The sequence below is a fragment of the Coturnix japonica genome, chromosome 28 (assembly GCF_001577835.2).
Source record: "Coturnix japonica isolate 7356 chromosome 28, Coturnix japonica 2.1, whole genome shotgun sequence".
NCBI classification, from domain to species: domain Eukaryota; kingdom Metazoa; phylum Chordata; class Aves; order Galliformes; family Phasianidae; genus Coturnix; species Coturnix japonica.
The window spans coordinates 1,734,036-1,749,136 of NC_029543.1; the positions used below are offsets into that span (position 1 = coordinate 1,734,036).

General features: G+C 58.8%; 2 protein-coding genes across 5 annotated transcripts; both read right to left on the reverse strand.

The window, feature by feature from the left end:
• Positions 1–1,900: 1,900 nt before the first annotated feature.
• Positions 1,901–5,061, reverse strand: C2CD4C (C2 calcium dependent domain containing 4C). 2 transcript variants are annotated; one of them, XM_032440958.1, is made up of 2 exons: positions 5,007–5,061; positions 1,901–4,591 (listed from the first exon to the last, which is right to left on the reverse strand). In XM_032440958.1, the coding sequence occupies exon 2, from the start codon at positions 4,570–4,572 to the stop codon at positions 3,331–3,333; it is 1,242 nt and encodes a 413-aa protein (XP_032296849.1). In that variant the 5' UTR covers positions 4,573–4,591; positions 5,007–5,061; the 3' UTR covers positions 1,901–3,330. The 2 variants fall into 2 exon arrangements, with proteins under 2 accessions (XP_032296849.1, XP_015742125.1); XM_015886639.2 differs by having other exon boundaries at positions 4,963–5,053.
• A 3,346-nt stretch (positions 5,062–8,407) lies between these two features.
• SHC2 (SHC adaptor protein 2) lies at positions 8,408–13,260 on the reverse strand. Of its 3 annotated transcripts, XM_015886782.2 has the most exons (13): positions 12,616–13,258; positions 12,025–12,095; positions 11,671–11,731; positions 11,390–11,509; positions 11,257–11,310; positions 10,999–11,050; positions 10,723–10,849; positions 10,465–10,630; positions 10,316–10,382; positions 10,049–10,201; positions 9,652–9,953; positions 9,439–9,576; positions 8,408–8,681 (listed from the first exon to the last, which is right to left on the reverse strand). In XM_015886782.2, exons 1-12 carry the CDS (start codon positions 13,171–13,173, stop codon positions 9,448–9,450), a joined length of 1,860 nt encoding a protein of 619 aa, XP_015742268.1. In that variant the 5' UTR covers positions 13,174–13,258; the 3' UTR covers positions 8,408–8,681; positions 9,439–9,447. The 3 variants fall into 3 exon arrangements, with proteins under 3 accessions (XP_015742268.1, XP_015742267.1, XP_015742269.1); XM_015886781.2 differs by having other exon boundaries at positions 8,408–9,576; positions 12,616–13,257; XM_015886783.2 differs by lacking the exons at positions 8,408–8,681; positions 9,439–9,576 and having other exon boundaries at positions 9,813–9,953; positions 10,044–10,201; positions 12,616–13,260.
• Positions 13,261–15,101: the final 1,841 nt, after the last annotated feature.

Consider the following 15,101-nt stretch of genomic DNA (forward strand, 5'->3'; position numbering starts at 1 on the left):
CTATGAGGAACTGTGAGATTCAATTAACTTCTGTTTTCCTCCCGCTTAACAGTGGGAGTCTCTCTCCCTGCTTTAAAACAGACATGCTGCCACGGAAGACAAATGCTTGCAATAAAGATGAGGAGTGTGTAAGCCAGAGGGAGGCCGATACTCACATACAGCTGCAAGGTGGGTTCATTTTGCCCTGCGCCCACCAACACAGCACTGCTCCCATTGCTCACAGCCTGAAGTGATGCTCAGGGATCAAGCTACAGCTGGGGCAGCCCCACAGTGCCCAGAGCCCTGCAGCCCCCGCAACTGGACCAGGCAGCCAAGATGTTGCCAAGCAACAGGAAAGAAGCTCTTTTTTTTTTATTATTATTATTATTATTTAACCAAAATCAAGAGCTTTATCAAGGGGTGCTGTGAGGCCAACCCCTGCTCCAAATATCTGCAGGGGGTGGTAAACATAGGGACCCCAATTACCCCAGGTAATCAATGGGTCCTGGCTGGACCCCCACCCTGACCATCCCACAGCTCTCATTGCAGCCCAGCCCCAGCTCAGGGTTTAACCCCAGGCTTTGGAAGCTGCATATATCTCTCTTCTAACAACTCCATTAGTAATTCAGAGCTAAATCTTCCCCCACCAGCCGCCCCTCTGACTGCTTCCCATGCTTTGCATACTGAGCACTTGAGGGATTTTTCAGGCTGACCCCATCCACCCCATTCCAAACTAACTCAATCAGACTCATTTGACTGCGAACTGCTGTAGCTTTTACACCTCTACAAGAGGGGGGGGTAACAACAACCCTACTTTAATTTCCTGCCAAGTTCTCACCACGCTGCTTTCTGTGCCCTGTGGGGCTGGGAGGAAGGGAGGGCGGATCTGTTTAGTCGTTCCTATTCTTTATTTCGACTAAAAATGACAAATTATTAGGATGGTGGAAATGAGAAAAATGGCATTTAGGCTGCAGGCAAACCTCCCTCTTTGCTTTCAACCGGTGCTCGTTAGAGGTGGGTTGAGAGATGGAAGGCAGGGAAAGAAAGGAAAGCAGAATAAGCTGTTGGCCTAGAACAGCTTAGGGGAGTAGGGGGGTGGGATGCTGTCCCCACTGATTCCCATTACAGGGGGTCAGCAGCACATGGGATAATAGAAAGCAAGGGAGCATCAGGAGCTGGGCACCACTTGTTTTAGAAAGACTTTATTGCACTAAAAAGGGGAAGTCATTTGTAAACAAACATTCCATTAATTAATATATATGTGTATATATATATATATATATATATTATTTTTTTTCCACTCCAAAAAAGAAAAGCATTGTTAAATCCAGCCACAGAAATATCATAAAGCAGGAACGTTAGAAAAGGGCTACAAGGAGGAAGGGCCCCTCTGGGACTCCACATCCACCCTCCCAGCCATCACAGCAGCAAATCCCAAGGCTCAGCCAGTCCTGGGACAGGTGAGGGACAGGGGGTGGCACAAACTCTTAGCCCTCAGTTCTCCCCTATGGAGACAAAGAGCAGCTCCCAGCCCTGCTCTCATCCTCCTAACCCCCCTCCATCCCAAAACCTAAAGACACACAGCACAGCCCTACCATGGGGGTGAAGGGGGCTGTGGCATCCCCAGCTCTTTGTGAGCACTGAAACCTTTGCATTGCTCCTCCCCCCATCTCCTGGCCACCAGCTGGGTGTCCCCTATGCCCAGCAGAGTCCTCCTGCCCCTCATACCAGGGGATGAAGGAAGAGCAAGGTTGGGCAGCCCTTGGTTGTTCCTGGGGGAGAGCAATGGGGAGCAGCAGGTTGGATATCCCCAGTGGCAAAGGGATGTGTCTGTTCCTCACGTCCTGCACGGTTTGTTTTCAGCCACAAGCTCAACAAACAGCCACGATCACCCCCCAGTTCCCCCCCCCCCCAAACCCCGACATGCAAACAGCAACCAGAACCATGCCTCGTATACCTGAAACATATTTACAGACAGAAGTAAAACACGCTGGGAAAGATCAGCCTCAGATATAAATAGCCAACACTGAAATCTGCCATCTGCTGCAAAGGACAAGGAAGGAACATCAACCACCACCAACAGAGGTTGACACAGAGGGACACATGTGCGTGTGTCCACACGTGTTGGAAGGGGGCAGAGAGGAGCAATGCTATTTCTGCTCCTTATCACAAAAAACATGCAGGTAACACCACACCAAAATACAATAAAGTGGCTGTTTCAGCCACCTGCGGATAACCTAACCTTGGATATCCCCCATTCTGGTATCTCCGGGCAGTGCTGGGAGTCAATGTGCCAACACAGCCCTGTTTGGGGACTGGGTCCCACCAGCTGTGGGGGTTTTGTGACCCCAGGGCCATGTATCTCTCTATGGGTGGGTGGGTGGGGGGTGCAGAAGCTCCCGAGCCCCTCACCCATGAGTGCTCAGGGAGGACAGAATTAGGGAGGGCAGCCCAGATCCCAGCCTGCTCTGGTGCCACCCATCCCCAATGCCGTGCAGCACTTGGGAAGGCAGGGGGTGCTGCTCCTGTTGCATGAGCTCTGCTGGGATGTTGCCCCAGCGTGCATGCTCACCCCTGTGGCCATGTGTCCCCCAGCAGCAGTAGCAGCCCCTATTAGCAACCATCTGGGTTTGGGTAAATCCAAATGCCTCTGAAGTTCCTGCAGCTGTTATCCATGGGGGATGGTGGGGGGGGAGGGATCAGTATCCAGGGGATCAGGACAGTAGGGCATCCCAGAGGCAGTGGGGTGGCAGGCAGAGCTGACCTGCACACCCTATGGGGTCCCAGGAAGGGACTTAAAAAGACCACAGGTGTGAATCAGCCACAGATCCACCTCCCAGGGACCCCAACCAGGTTCCTGGGTCACCTCTGCAGCATTTTCTCTGCTGTTTCCAAGACTACAAAGCTTGACTTTTAAATGAAAGCCAAGGTCGATGCCATCATCTGACTCCAGGAGCTAAGGCTTGGAGAGAGGTGGCAATAAGAATGCTGCAGAGCTCTACACACATCCAACCTTTGTGCTGGCCAGCTGGAGACCATGGGAACCAGAAAGGGAAGAGCCCAGCAGGTTGACATCCATCCATCCGAAGGGGACACGGGGCAGGTGGCTCCTGTTGTGCTCCAGGAGCCGCAGCCCCAGGCAGGGAGCTGGAACAGAAGGGAGATGCTGGCACAGGAGGGCTGCATCCGGCAGCTCCGCTCCTGGGGACCTGGCCCTGCATCCCTGAGCTCTGCCACGGCCCTGGCCCTTCTTTGGGGACCCTTCCAAGCCCTACTTCAAAGGGGCCAGGGCTGACCCAAGCCCTCCCGTGCCCCAGCCCCACGGGCACGCTCCCTGTAGGGCTGCTGGTCCTACAGCAGGGCGCTGAGAGGGAGCTCCTTCTCCCCCAGCAGTGTGTCCCGCTTCAGGCTGCTGCCTTTGTTGACCACCTTCAGCTTGAGGGACAGCTTCCTGACGTGGCTGGGGCCCAGCCCATCGAAGAAGAAGTCCTCATTGAAGACAGGGTTGCGGCTGTTCTTGATGATGGTGCTGCGCTGCTTCTGCAGCTTCCCAGGGTTGAGACAGAGCGAAACGCAGCAGTGGATGCCACGAACATCGACCAGAGCATCGTACAGATCCTCAGCACAGATGAGCTGCACTCGGAGCCGGGCGTTGGAAGGGTCATAATCAGCAGTCAGACGGAGGCGACCACCCCGGCTGAGCCTCAGGCTGTGCTCACGGGGCCGACCCTGCGGCAGCTCCGTGCCCGCTGTCGGTTGTCCCCCGGCCGGAGCGCTCCTGGAACGACGCTGAGCGCTGGGGCTGGTGTCGGCTGAGCTGTCATCGGTAGACAGGGAGCTGTTACGAGCAACCGAGTGTTTCAGCTTGATGACCTTGGACTGGCTCTCCTGGCTGAAGATCTTTAGCAGAGAGACGGAACGGGAGAGGAGGGGTGAACCGAAGGGTGAGGACTCGGCCGAGGAACACGTATCGCTTTCACCACCGCTGAAATAACGCCCGGGGTGCATTAGGGCCGCCCCCAGGTCGGCAGGTGCCTGAGCTCTGCTCTCACCGTTGAGCTTTGCCCTGCGTTGGGCACTAGGAGAGGTGACCGGCGATGGGCAGAGGCTGCTGTGCTCGCTGTGGAATAGAGATTCCTTCCGTCGGGTGTGGGGGCTCTCCACCAGCGTGGCGAAACCGTATGAGGTCTGAGCTTTGGGTACGTAGGGCAGAGACATGGCTGTCTGAGCCTGAGGGTCCACGTTGGTACCGAAGCCTCCTTCAGCCGTCCAGTCCTCGGCGCTCTCGATCTGGATGATGTGCCGGCCGGATGACTTCGCACGGGGTCGGCTGGGAGGCCGGGGGCTGCGTGGGGTCTTACGCTCGGTCAGGTCTTGCTCCGAGACGGATGGACCCAGGACGGGCGGTGCGGTGGGCTCGGTACCCTCAGGCTCAGCGGGCGCAGCGCTCAGCTTGGGAGGGATGAAGAAGTCGGGGATTTTATCGGGGGTGAGGACGTTGCTATAGCGGGAGCCCCGCGGGGAATCGTCGGGCCCCGAGCCCCGTGAGCCGCTGTTCTCCGCCATGCCGCGCAGCCGCTCCAAGAGCCACATGTTGCCTCCGGGTGCAGGGCTGGAAGAGATACGATCGGAAACGTTGTCACCGGGAACCGGGAGCCGCAAACCTCGCGGGTGACGGGAACGGGGATGGGGAAGGGAAGGGAAGGGGCGCGCCGAGGGAGAACGACACCAAAGGGAGGGGAGGAAGGACCCGACCGCGCTGCGGGGCAACGGGACCTTCCGGCCCCAGGGGGAACGGACGGGGAAGGACGGGACCGCGCCGCGGGACGTAGCGACCGAGACACGCCAGCACCGAGAAGGGAACGGGAAGGAACCGTCTGCACCGACGGTCACCGGGACCCGCCGTCCCGGGACCCCGCGGCGCACGGCGGAGCCACCGGAGCCGAGAGATGGGAGCGATGGGACGGGGCGGCCGTGACGCACGGAGAGCTGTGCCGGACCGGGCCGGGCCGGGCCGGGCCGCCCACCGGGCAGCTGACGTTTCCGCTGCTGGAGCCGCTGCCGCACCTGGACCGGAGCCTCCGCCGCAGACCCGGGCGGGAGCGGACGCGCTTTTATACGGCCCCGCCGCTCCCCGCCGCGCCGCCGCCGTAATCCTCCGAGCGCTGCGCCCCTACATTTCACACACAGCACCGGGAACCCCGGGGGATGCTACCGGGGGGTCACAGGGCAGCCCTGAGCACCGGGACGGGTCGGGTCGGGACCCAGCTCTGCCCCATCACCCTTTATAACCAGGGGAGTGGGATGCTGCTGCCCGCTCCCCACCGGTCCCGGGACACTCCGCCGTGTAGCCATAAGTGGGACTGTGAGTGGAGTGGAATCGGACACGGCAGCCCCGTGATGGCCCCCGTTTCCTCCCGCCCGGAATAGTGCAAGAGAACGGAGTGGAGCTCGCTGCCAACCCGCTGCTTTCCCCCCTTCGAGCTCTCGAGCTCATCAAAGCGCTGAACAAAGCCAACAGCACTCCAAGGCGGCTCAGAGCTCAAGGACTCGTTGAGTGCATTAAGTGGTTTAATATTGTGGATGGAAGGAGTGGGGGAAGGCAATGCCACTTGTCACACATTTCTCTAACGCCTGGGTAGGGTATGGCCCGTGTGGTCCTGGGGACACCAGGGGCAAAATCATCAGCAGAACCCAGGGAGCATCTCTGCAGCCCACACGGGGAGGGCAGGAGATCTTCAGACCAGAAGGATGAGCTCCAGACAGGCTGGCAGCCTTGGGGACAGAGCTACTCCAAGCAGGATGGGGGCCAGCAGTGGTTCCTCCTGCCCCAGAGATGCTGTTAGGAGGTGGGAGGGTTCCATTAATCCCTCGTAAACAGCCCATAGCAGCAGCACAGGGATGGGTATAATAACCAGAAGTGAAAGCTTGGCTTGGTGAGCTCATTCCATGTGGATCAGGGCACCATGAAAAGGGGGGGAGTTCTCAGTTCCCTTTGTATCCACACTGTGAGCTGATAGAAGGACAAGAGACAGACCAAGGGTCAGCATCCAGCTCACTTTCACTGCAGCCTTTCACTTGGGAATGGGTTGCTCAGCACAGCAGTCCGTTTCCCACTGCAAGGACAGATCAGCGAGAAGCAATTGGGACCAGCAAATGGAGCATGAAGGGTCATCCAAGGGAGGGGATCGGGCTGGGGTTTCTGTTGGGTAGCATTGGGGAAGGAGAATGGCAGTGCTGTGGATTGCCTTGGGGTTCAGAACTCCATTTGGGGGGAGGGAAGTGGATGGAGACAAGGAGAGGAGGAAGAGGATCAAGGAAAAGGAGCTGCTGAACAAAAGGCTGGTGTTTACCTTTCCTCCACCCATGTACAACGGGAGGTAAACAAGGAGCAGAAATGCTTGAGTTCCCCGGAGATAACAAAGAGCATTGGAGCGGGGCCAGCCCTACCCGCATGCTCCGTTTGGGACCAGCAGTCCCTGCAGCACGGAGGGGAGCAGAGCTGCGGTGCTGGGGCAGAAACGGGGCTGGAGCGATGGGCAAAGCCACAGGGAGTTCGAGGTCTGCAGCAAAGGGAAGGCAGGGGGGATCTTGTGCTCACTGTGCAGGGACACACACTGGGGATGCAGGCTGTGCTCGGGCTGCCAACCAGCTTTGCTGGGCTCAGGACCAGCGCTCACCTCCAGCTCTGCGTTGCCACAGACACTGCATGCAGAGGGAGGTGCCAGACCACAGATAGAGACGATCAGGGAACAAATGCTTGCAGGGTTGGGAGAAAACGAGGTTCCCAGTGCTTCCAAAACAGGATGCAGACCATCGCACAGAGCTGAAGAGGTGCTTTGCCTTTCCTGTCTCCCTCCCACGTCGTCATGGGGTTGGGATAACAGCTCTCAGGGCTCCGTGCCTTCCCCAGGAAGGGGACATAGAGATGGATAAGGGTCGGGCTGGAGGGTGCAGGGGGTGCGCAGCATCCGGCAATGCACGGGCACAACACAGCAGCGCTGAGTGGGGACACGGCGGAGCTGGGGACGGCGACAGGGCTGGGATATGGCATAGATGGAGATGCGGAGCCGACAGCGTGCTACCACCTGCTGGAGGATGGGAAGCAAAACTCTCCCCCCCCCCTCCCCACCTCCCTTCCCTCACACCGGGGCAGAAGCTCACGGCATCGAGCCCTCCTTCCCCACCGCCCGGCCGAAATTCAATTTCATATGCAAGCACTCCTGGGAAACTGACGCTCTGATTGCATTATTCATGTCCATAGTTAACTCGGTAAAGGGCTCAGATTTAATTGTTTGCTGTTTTCAAGAGCTGCGCAGCTCTCAGCTCATCTCCCCACAACTGCGTGCTGGGGCTGGGAGGCTTGGGAGGGGAGGGGGGAAGGTTGTATGCTCTGCTTCTGGTGCATCAATCAGCACGGACATGAGATGCAAAGAGCCTAAACACCCTCAAACATGACGTGCCAGCCCCACCAGGCTTGCAGCATCTCAGGCAGCAGCTGGTGCGAGGCACAGGCTGGTTCTCCAACAGTGAAGAAAGCAGGGGCTCTCGCTGCCTTTTCCTGCCTCTGCTGTTGAGGGAATGGTGCAATTATCTTTTGCAGACACATTACTACATGACAAAAAATAGCAGCTGAGATGGAAGCGCTACATCCCTGTAGGTATTTGACTATCAATGGAAAATTACACATTCATTACTGGGCTTTATTTGGCAGTGATGATATTCATTGAGTCATCCAGATAAATCTTGCCCTATGGAATGCTGACCCTGCCCAGAGGGACCACCCCAGAGTGATCCTCATCCCCCATGCCCAGCATTGGGCACAGCAAGCAGAATGTGCCTAATGGGGACCCCCAGGTGTCAGTGCTGGAATTGGACTCAAAGCCTGCCTGGAACTCACTGCTACTGCACCGTACCCAGCCCATGCTTGGCCCTGCTGTTAGCTCTGAAAGCCTTACATGCCCGTGATCTGGCAGCTTCTGGGCTCAGGAAGGGCTTTTCCTGCCTTTACCAATTCCAGCAAATGCCTTTTTATCACCTGGCCATGCAGCACAGCATCAGGCATGGGCTCAGCTCCCAGCTCCCAGCCACTTGTCGGTGGTCATTAGCAGGTGATGAATGACAGCTCTGATGCCAGCCTGGCCATAGCATGAGACAAGGCTGCAGCAGACACCTTGGCAGCATCCTGGCTGCTGCAGCCAGCCTGGCCCATGGAGGAGATGCTGGAGCTCAGAGCTGATGTGTGCCTGTAGGAGATGCCAATGGGACCAGCCAGGAGTTGATGGTGATGGAGAAGTCAACCTGGCACCCTCTGTGTCCCCATCTCCACCTCTGCTCTGTGCTGGCACTTCTGAGCACAGAAGCTGGCAGCCTCCAGCTCTCTCCCCTGCTTAGCATCGTGCCTAGGGCAGCATGAACATCAGGGAACTTACTCATTTCCAGGTTTAATTAGAAATGTAATCGAAACAATGAACCCGTGCCGAGTGACGAGAGACGGGATGGTGAATGTCATAAAAACCTTCCAATGCTCCAGCTGGGTGGGGGCTCAGGGCTGGGGATGCTTCTCCCCTTGACAGCCCCAGTCTTGCAGGCTCACAGCAGCCCTGTGTCATCCCCATAGAGACTCCATCCTGGCCCCTTCTTCAGGGCCATGTGGGGCTCCAGGGGCTCTGTGAGCTTATGGATAGAAGGCAGCTGGCAATCTGCAACCAATGGGAAAACCCAGCAGCACCAGCTCTGAGAGATGCTTGTGCCCAGCCCTGCCAGGCAAAACCCCAGCAGAGATGCAGTCCCCATGGATGGGAGGGCCCCAAATGTCCTTGCAGGGAGTGAGGACTGAGACAGGAGTTGGGTCCTGAGCAGTAGTGCTGGCTGAGAGGCACAGCTCAGTGGGTGGGGGCTGGAGCCCCAGCAGCCCCTCACATACTTGCACATGCACACACACATGTACACATGCACGCTGCTCAACCTATCCCACCCTATGAGCCCTGGGATGATGCTCCTGCCACTGCCCCCTCCCCTTGGCTCCATGTCTCTTGTGCAAGGATGCAGCAGCAGCAGCACTGGGTATGGGAACAGCAGTGTCCAGGGCAGAGGGTGCAGGACAGCCCCAGTGGCAGCACAGGATGCTTCACCCCCAGCACATTCCCACATTGTCCCAGATATCCCTCATCCCAGGCAGCATTTTGCCAGTGCACATGGAATAATCTGTGTGTCATTCTGGGCAAGGGGCCCCACGTGGACAATGGAGAGAAGGCAGTGTGGGTGTGGGGACAAGAGAGGGACAGCACAGCCCTATAGGGTTGGGGACCATGAGGCCCTGCTGGGGTGTGGGACAGGGATGCTGACCCTGGGGCCCTTTGACTGTCTCCAGAAGACAGGCACTAACAGAGGAGGGGAGTGCAGAGGAGCCCTGGCTTTGCCTAAGGTGCCAGGGGAGTGGGGTGGGGGCTCACGTACCCCCTGGCATCACTGCTTCCTCTGGACAACCTGGCGGAGGTGCAGCTCACTCTCTGCGGCCACGATGGGCTGCTCATTCTGCCGGTGGTGGCTGATGAGGTGGCTGATGCTCTCAAAGAGCACATCCTTGGTCCTCACCTGAGGTGGGGGCATAGCAACCCTGAAGCTCCCAGCAGCTATCCAGTCCCCCCAGCCCCTTCAACCTGCCCTTACCACTCCCTCGGGATCCACCAGCAGTAGGTGCTTGGGCTGCCCGCTGTGCATGCCTGTCAGAACATACTGCCCTGGGTTGGTGATGCTGTCCCTCACCAGGAAGTCCCCATCCATCTGCAGGAGCTTCTCGGCGTCCCGTCGGCTCATCTTCCCGTGGTACCACGGCTCCCGTCTCAACTGCTCCTCAGTGGGGGCTATGGGAGCCTTCCTTGTGGGGGGACTCGGCCACTGGTCCTCGATGGGGGGACTGACGTTGCTCCCAGCAATGCACTTGTGGAGCTTCAGGGCATCTTCAAAAGGCCCTATAGGGACCAGATGGGGAACATCACTGCTCTGGAGCATAGGACTGGGCAGATCGGAGCACAGCACACCCCACAACCCCAGCCCATCACCTTACTCATGTCAAAAAGGTCCTTTTTGGGGCTTTCCTCTGGTGCTGCGTGAGTGGCATCTGATTCCAGGCTCTGTGTGTTCACATACATGTGCTCCTCGTAGTCCCGTGGCACCAGGGGGTGCCCGTCTGCCTGCAGATACCCATCGCAGGACTGGCCTGTGGGGACTGGGCATCACCACCTGCATGGGCCAGCTGGGAGCAGGGTCCCCTCCACAGCCCCTGTGGGGACCCCAAAGCCACCAGCATCAATATTTCCCACTGTGTACCCACCCTGGTTCTCTGAGTCCCAGGGCTGCCCTGGTTGGTTCGACAGCTCTCGTCTGAGTGCTAATCCACCCTGGGAACAGGAGACAGCAAGGCTACAGGGGGGACTGACTCTGGGTCTTCACTGTGGGGTTAGCAGTGGCTCCAGGGCTCACCTGGTGAGAGGGCTGAACACGTATACGGCCAGGGAATGCACTGTGCTGGAGACGGGAGTCGATCAGCCCCCCTGGGGGTGGCTCCTTGCCTGGGATGCTGTTGTAGTAATCGTGCTCGGCCACCTCATCATCCTCCCCCCACGCTGACTCCTCCATCCCCAGCACCCTTGTGCAGAACACAGCAGGGGCAGCTGGAGACACAGCCCCACTCCAAGCAAGGACAAGGCACAAGAAAGAATGGAGGGACCCCAGCCCTACCTGTCTGGGGGTACAACAGCCTTGGGTGGGCTGTGCAGGTATTGCTTGAAGCGCAGCTCAAAGGCCTGTCCCACCGTGTTGATGACGCTCTGTGCCAGCCCATCGCAGCACTCCAGGATGTGGCAGGCTGCAAACAGGCAGGTGAATGGACTTGAACCCTCCCCCAGGCTCACAGCAGCCCCCCAAAGAGCCCCCAGCTGCCCCTCACACCCCACCAAGAGGTGCCCTCCTCCAGCCCAACTCATCCCTTCTCCATGCCCCGGGAATCAGCATCACCTCTCTGGTTGATGGGGTCCTTGGCGACGTAGGCGACATAGTCCGTGGTGTCCTGGGGACACAGAGGGTGTTTGGGGCTCATGTCCTGCTGCTGTGTGTAGAGCGGGGCTGAGGCTGCCAGTACCAGACTCAGCCCTGACTGCTCCAGCCCCAAGGACTGGGCTGTCCCTGAATTCTGGCTCAGTCTGGCCCCACCATGGGATGGGCAGCCCCACGTCCCCACTCCTTGAGTGCAGGGCTGGGACGTGAGAGCCTCACCATGTCCCCACCGGAGGCAAAGGAGATGGACTGCATGTGGTGGTTGGCGATGATCTGCAGGGCATGGGGAGGCCATCAACACCCAGCTCAGAGATAAGGTTGGAGGCAGAGGGTTGGGATGCCTGGCTCTCACCTGGCGCGTGGTAGGGATCATGAGGTTCAGGCCATCAATGGAGATGTTGACAGCGATGCTCATGCCTGCAAAGCGGAGGTTGCTCTTCCCAAGGATGGAGAAAAGGGCTTTGCTGGGAGCCTGATGGGGGACAGGAGCACAGGGGTGATGTTGCCCTTCCAAAGAGCCTTTATGGGGTGGGGAAGACACAGAGTGCCCAACACCCCAGGCTCTGCACTGGGATCAACCATAACCCCAACCCTAAGAAAGCAGAGAGGGAATGGGCTCAGGTGGAAACTCACCTTTTTCTTCCAGATGCCCTTCACACCCGGCACTGCCTCGTACAGTCTGTTGATGGCTTCTCTGCAAGCCCCAAGTCCCACAGCATTACCATTGCAGATCCCAGCTGTTTCCTGGCTGCTTCCCCTTCCTGTAGCTCTGGGAGTATCATCCCCAAGCAGCCGCAATGTCCCCCAGCCTCCCCCAGGGTCACAGGGCTGGTGGTACGTCATCCCCACCGGGGCCACCTCCCTTCTCCTCTTTCCACCCATTGATCCGATGCCCATCACTGCATTGCTGCCTCTGTCTAAGCATATGGAGTGGCCCCTACAGTTCCTCCCAACCTCAGCACCGACCTCAATCTCTGCAGGTCTTACCTGGTGACCTGTGTCCGCGTGTTGAAGTCGAGGGATCTCATGGAGCGCAGCACCTCGATGCATCCCATGTACTGCAGGATGGGAGGGGAGGTCAGAGAAACCTCAAGGAATATCACCAGCCCCAATGCAGGTGATGGAGAGGAGGCAGGTGTCGGTGACAAGGGCTCCTCTGTGTAGCAGTGGATGGCAGCCAGCATCCCGTACCCACAGAGATGAACATGTGGATGGGGAAAACCGAGGCTCTGAGCACTGTGCGGGGGTGGGTTGGTCCAGAGCAAGGCCAGCGGCCTCTGGGCCCACTGACCATTTCTGTTGCCCTTGCACTGAGGATGGAGACCCAGGTGATGCTGTGCAATGGGCTCCCACCATGCAGCATCCAGGCCCAGGGATGCACGCCATGAGAGCACAGCACTGCTTGGCTACAGGGGCTCCCCACGTTGCCCATCCCAGGACAGAGGAGTCATGCCCAGTCCTTCAAGAGTCTGGGACCGTGTCACAGGGATGGGTGAGCAGAGGGAGCTTCCAGCTGCGGGCTTGGGGCTTCACACCTACCCGCACCAAGCAGAGAGGAGCGGGGCTGGCAGCACTTACCCTGACGATGTAGGAGACGCCAGGACCCAGCACCCGCTCGTCGGGATGCAGCCAGCCCTGGGCCGGCTTGTTGATGAAGCTGCCCTTGCGATTCCACTCATCCCCGGCCGGTCGGGCTCCTTCCACCCTCGCCGCTTTCCTGGCAGCCCCGGCCCCTCCGCGCAGCCGGCTCATCACCTGCAGCGAGCACGGAGCCGAGCAACCCGGCTCGCAGGCTCCGAGCACGGCGGCCAGGCTGGACGTAGCCCCCCCGGACTCCACGGCTCCTCCCGCTTTGGCCGGCGAGGAGAGCTCCTTGCTGGAACCCGAAGGGCTTCGGCTGAGGAAACCACCGGGACCGGGGAACTTCCATTGGGGCATCCGAGGCAGCAGCATGCAGAACGTGGTACCCGCCTCCGGCTCCTCGCTCGCAGCGGGGCACGGCTGTGCCAGCCCCGGGGCCGCACCGGGATGCGCGGGTGCCGGAGCCGGCATCGGGGCGGCCGGAGGATGGCGTGGCCGGGCCGCGGCCCTCAGCGGCTCGTCTCGAAAGCGATCATACTTGGGCTCGGGGATCATGCCCCGCCGCCCCGGCCGAGCCGAACGTTCCCGTTCCGGCGCCGCTCAGCGCCCCGCACCGCTACCGAGCCGGCTCCCGCCCCCCACCCGCTCCCCCGGGGCCGCGCAGCGCTGATGTCATGGTGAGAGCGCTCCGCCGCCCGCCCCGGCCCCTCCCGGCTGTCTGAGCATCCCCGCCTCTCGCCCTCTCCGGCCCCACTGCCCGTCCTTGCAGCCCCCCCCCGGCACGGGCAGCCCGGCCCCGGCAGCACCCCGAGCCCAACCCGGTACCCTATAGCATCACTCAACCCCGAGATCACCCCGCATCACCCAGCCTCGAGCCCCTCCCTGGCACCCCCCAGCATCACCCGGCCCCCAGCCACCCCGGCTGTGCTCCCCTCTGGGCTGCTGCCAACGATGGGAGCCCCAAAAGAGCCAACTGAATAGTGGACACCCGAGGATGAGGTGGGATGAGCTCTTTCCTGCACAAAACGGGCTGCCTGTGCTGACAGATGCCCCCCTCCCATGCCAGGGATGCCCCCAGTGGCCAGCAGGCAGCTTCTGGAAGGGGCCAGCAGCATCTGGCTGCTGCCTTCACCTGCAACGGGTACATTATCTCCATTCTTCTACCACTCCATCACCAAGAAGCATTTGCAGGGTGCCTGAGGCTGCTTGGGAGGTGGAGGGGTGCAGGGGGGGCTCTGCTGTACAATAGGGCTGGCTTATTTCCGTGCCTCCCAACCCAGTGGTCTTGTCCACTCTGATTTTGTCTGGCTCCCACTTGTTTATATCTGCCTGGAGGGCTCAGGCAGTAAAAAGCACAATCATTTTCTTGCTTCTTTGCCAGTATCTGCAGCAAGCTGGGGGGGGGTTGGGGGGATGGACAGACACATTTAAAGGGACTTTCTGACCTCAAACCATCATGTAATACTCCCCTCCCCCAGCCCTGCTTTTTGTTTTTTCAGGCATTCAAAGGACTCAGACCTCCTGTCCAGCCTGGCATCCACCCACAGCATCTGAGCAGAGGGGCAGGAGGCCAAGGCAGCCTGCATGAGGCATCGCACCCACTGTGGGGGCTCCCAGCATGACTCACACACTGGGGACCAAGCCCGGAGCCACCTCCTCACCTCGAGTCCTCCCTCGGGTGCTGTTTATTTCTGCCTTTCCATTTTCAACTGAGCATCTTTCGAAGGATGAGGACAGAGAGGGATGCTGTGCTGCTGAGGGGTCAGGTCTCTGCCCCACAGACAGAACCAGAGCCTCCCTGGGGGCTCACAGTGACCTGGACAATGCTTGGCTGCCTTTATCTCGCCTTCTCTTCACTGTCTCCTTCTCCCTGGCAGATGATGGGGGTGAAAGCCAGTAATCGCTCTAAGTGCAATCGATAAATCAGGGTAATAGAATTACATACATTTGCTGTTGCCATATTAGGAACAGCATCTCTTAGCTTCTCTCTGCCTTTCTTGCTTTGGTTTTTAAACTGCTGCAAAGTGCTGGAACACGCTGGACTCCTGCAAGCTCCATGGGGCAGCTCCAGGTTTTATTTGGTCATAGCATTGAGCATTCTGCAAGCAGAAGTGCTTGATGTAAGAAAAACAAGCTCTGCTGTCTCCTCATTCCCAGCACTGAGTCTCCCTCCATGTTGCCAGGTTCACATGCACATCTCCAAGGCAGCTGACAAATTCCATCTCTCTTTATTCCTCCAAGAACCCCAGAACCCACAAGGCTGTTGCCAAGTATCTCCCCTTCATACACCTGGCAACAAACAACTGTGTGACTTCTCATGCAGTTCCTCCTGCAGATGTCTGTCTCACAGCCTTTGGTTGCCCATCCTCCCCCTGCTGATCTCTCCATGACCCCCACACTGCTTCTGTATGATTGCCAGCTCCCTCAGGCTGCTCCCAAGTCCTGCACAGGTCCCTGATGGATCATTTTCATCTCATTAGCAG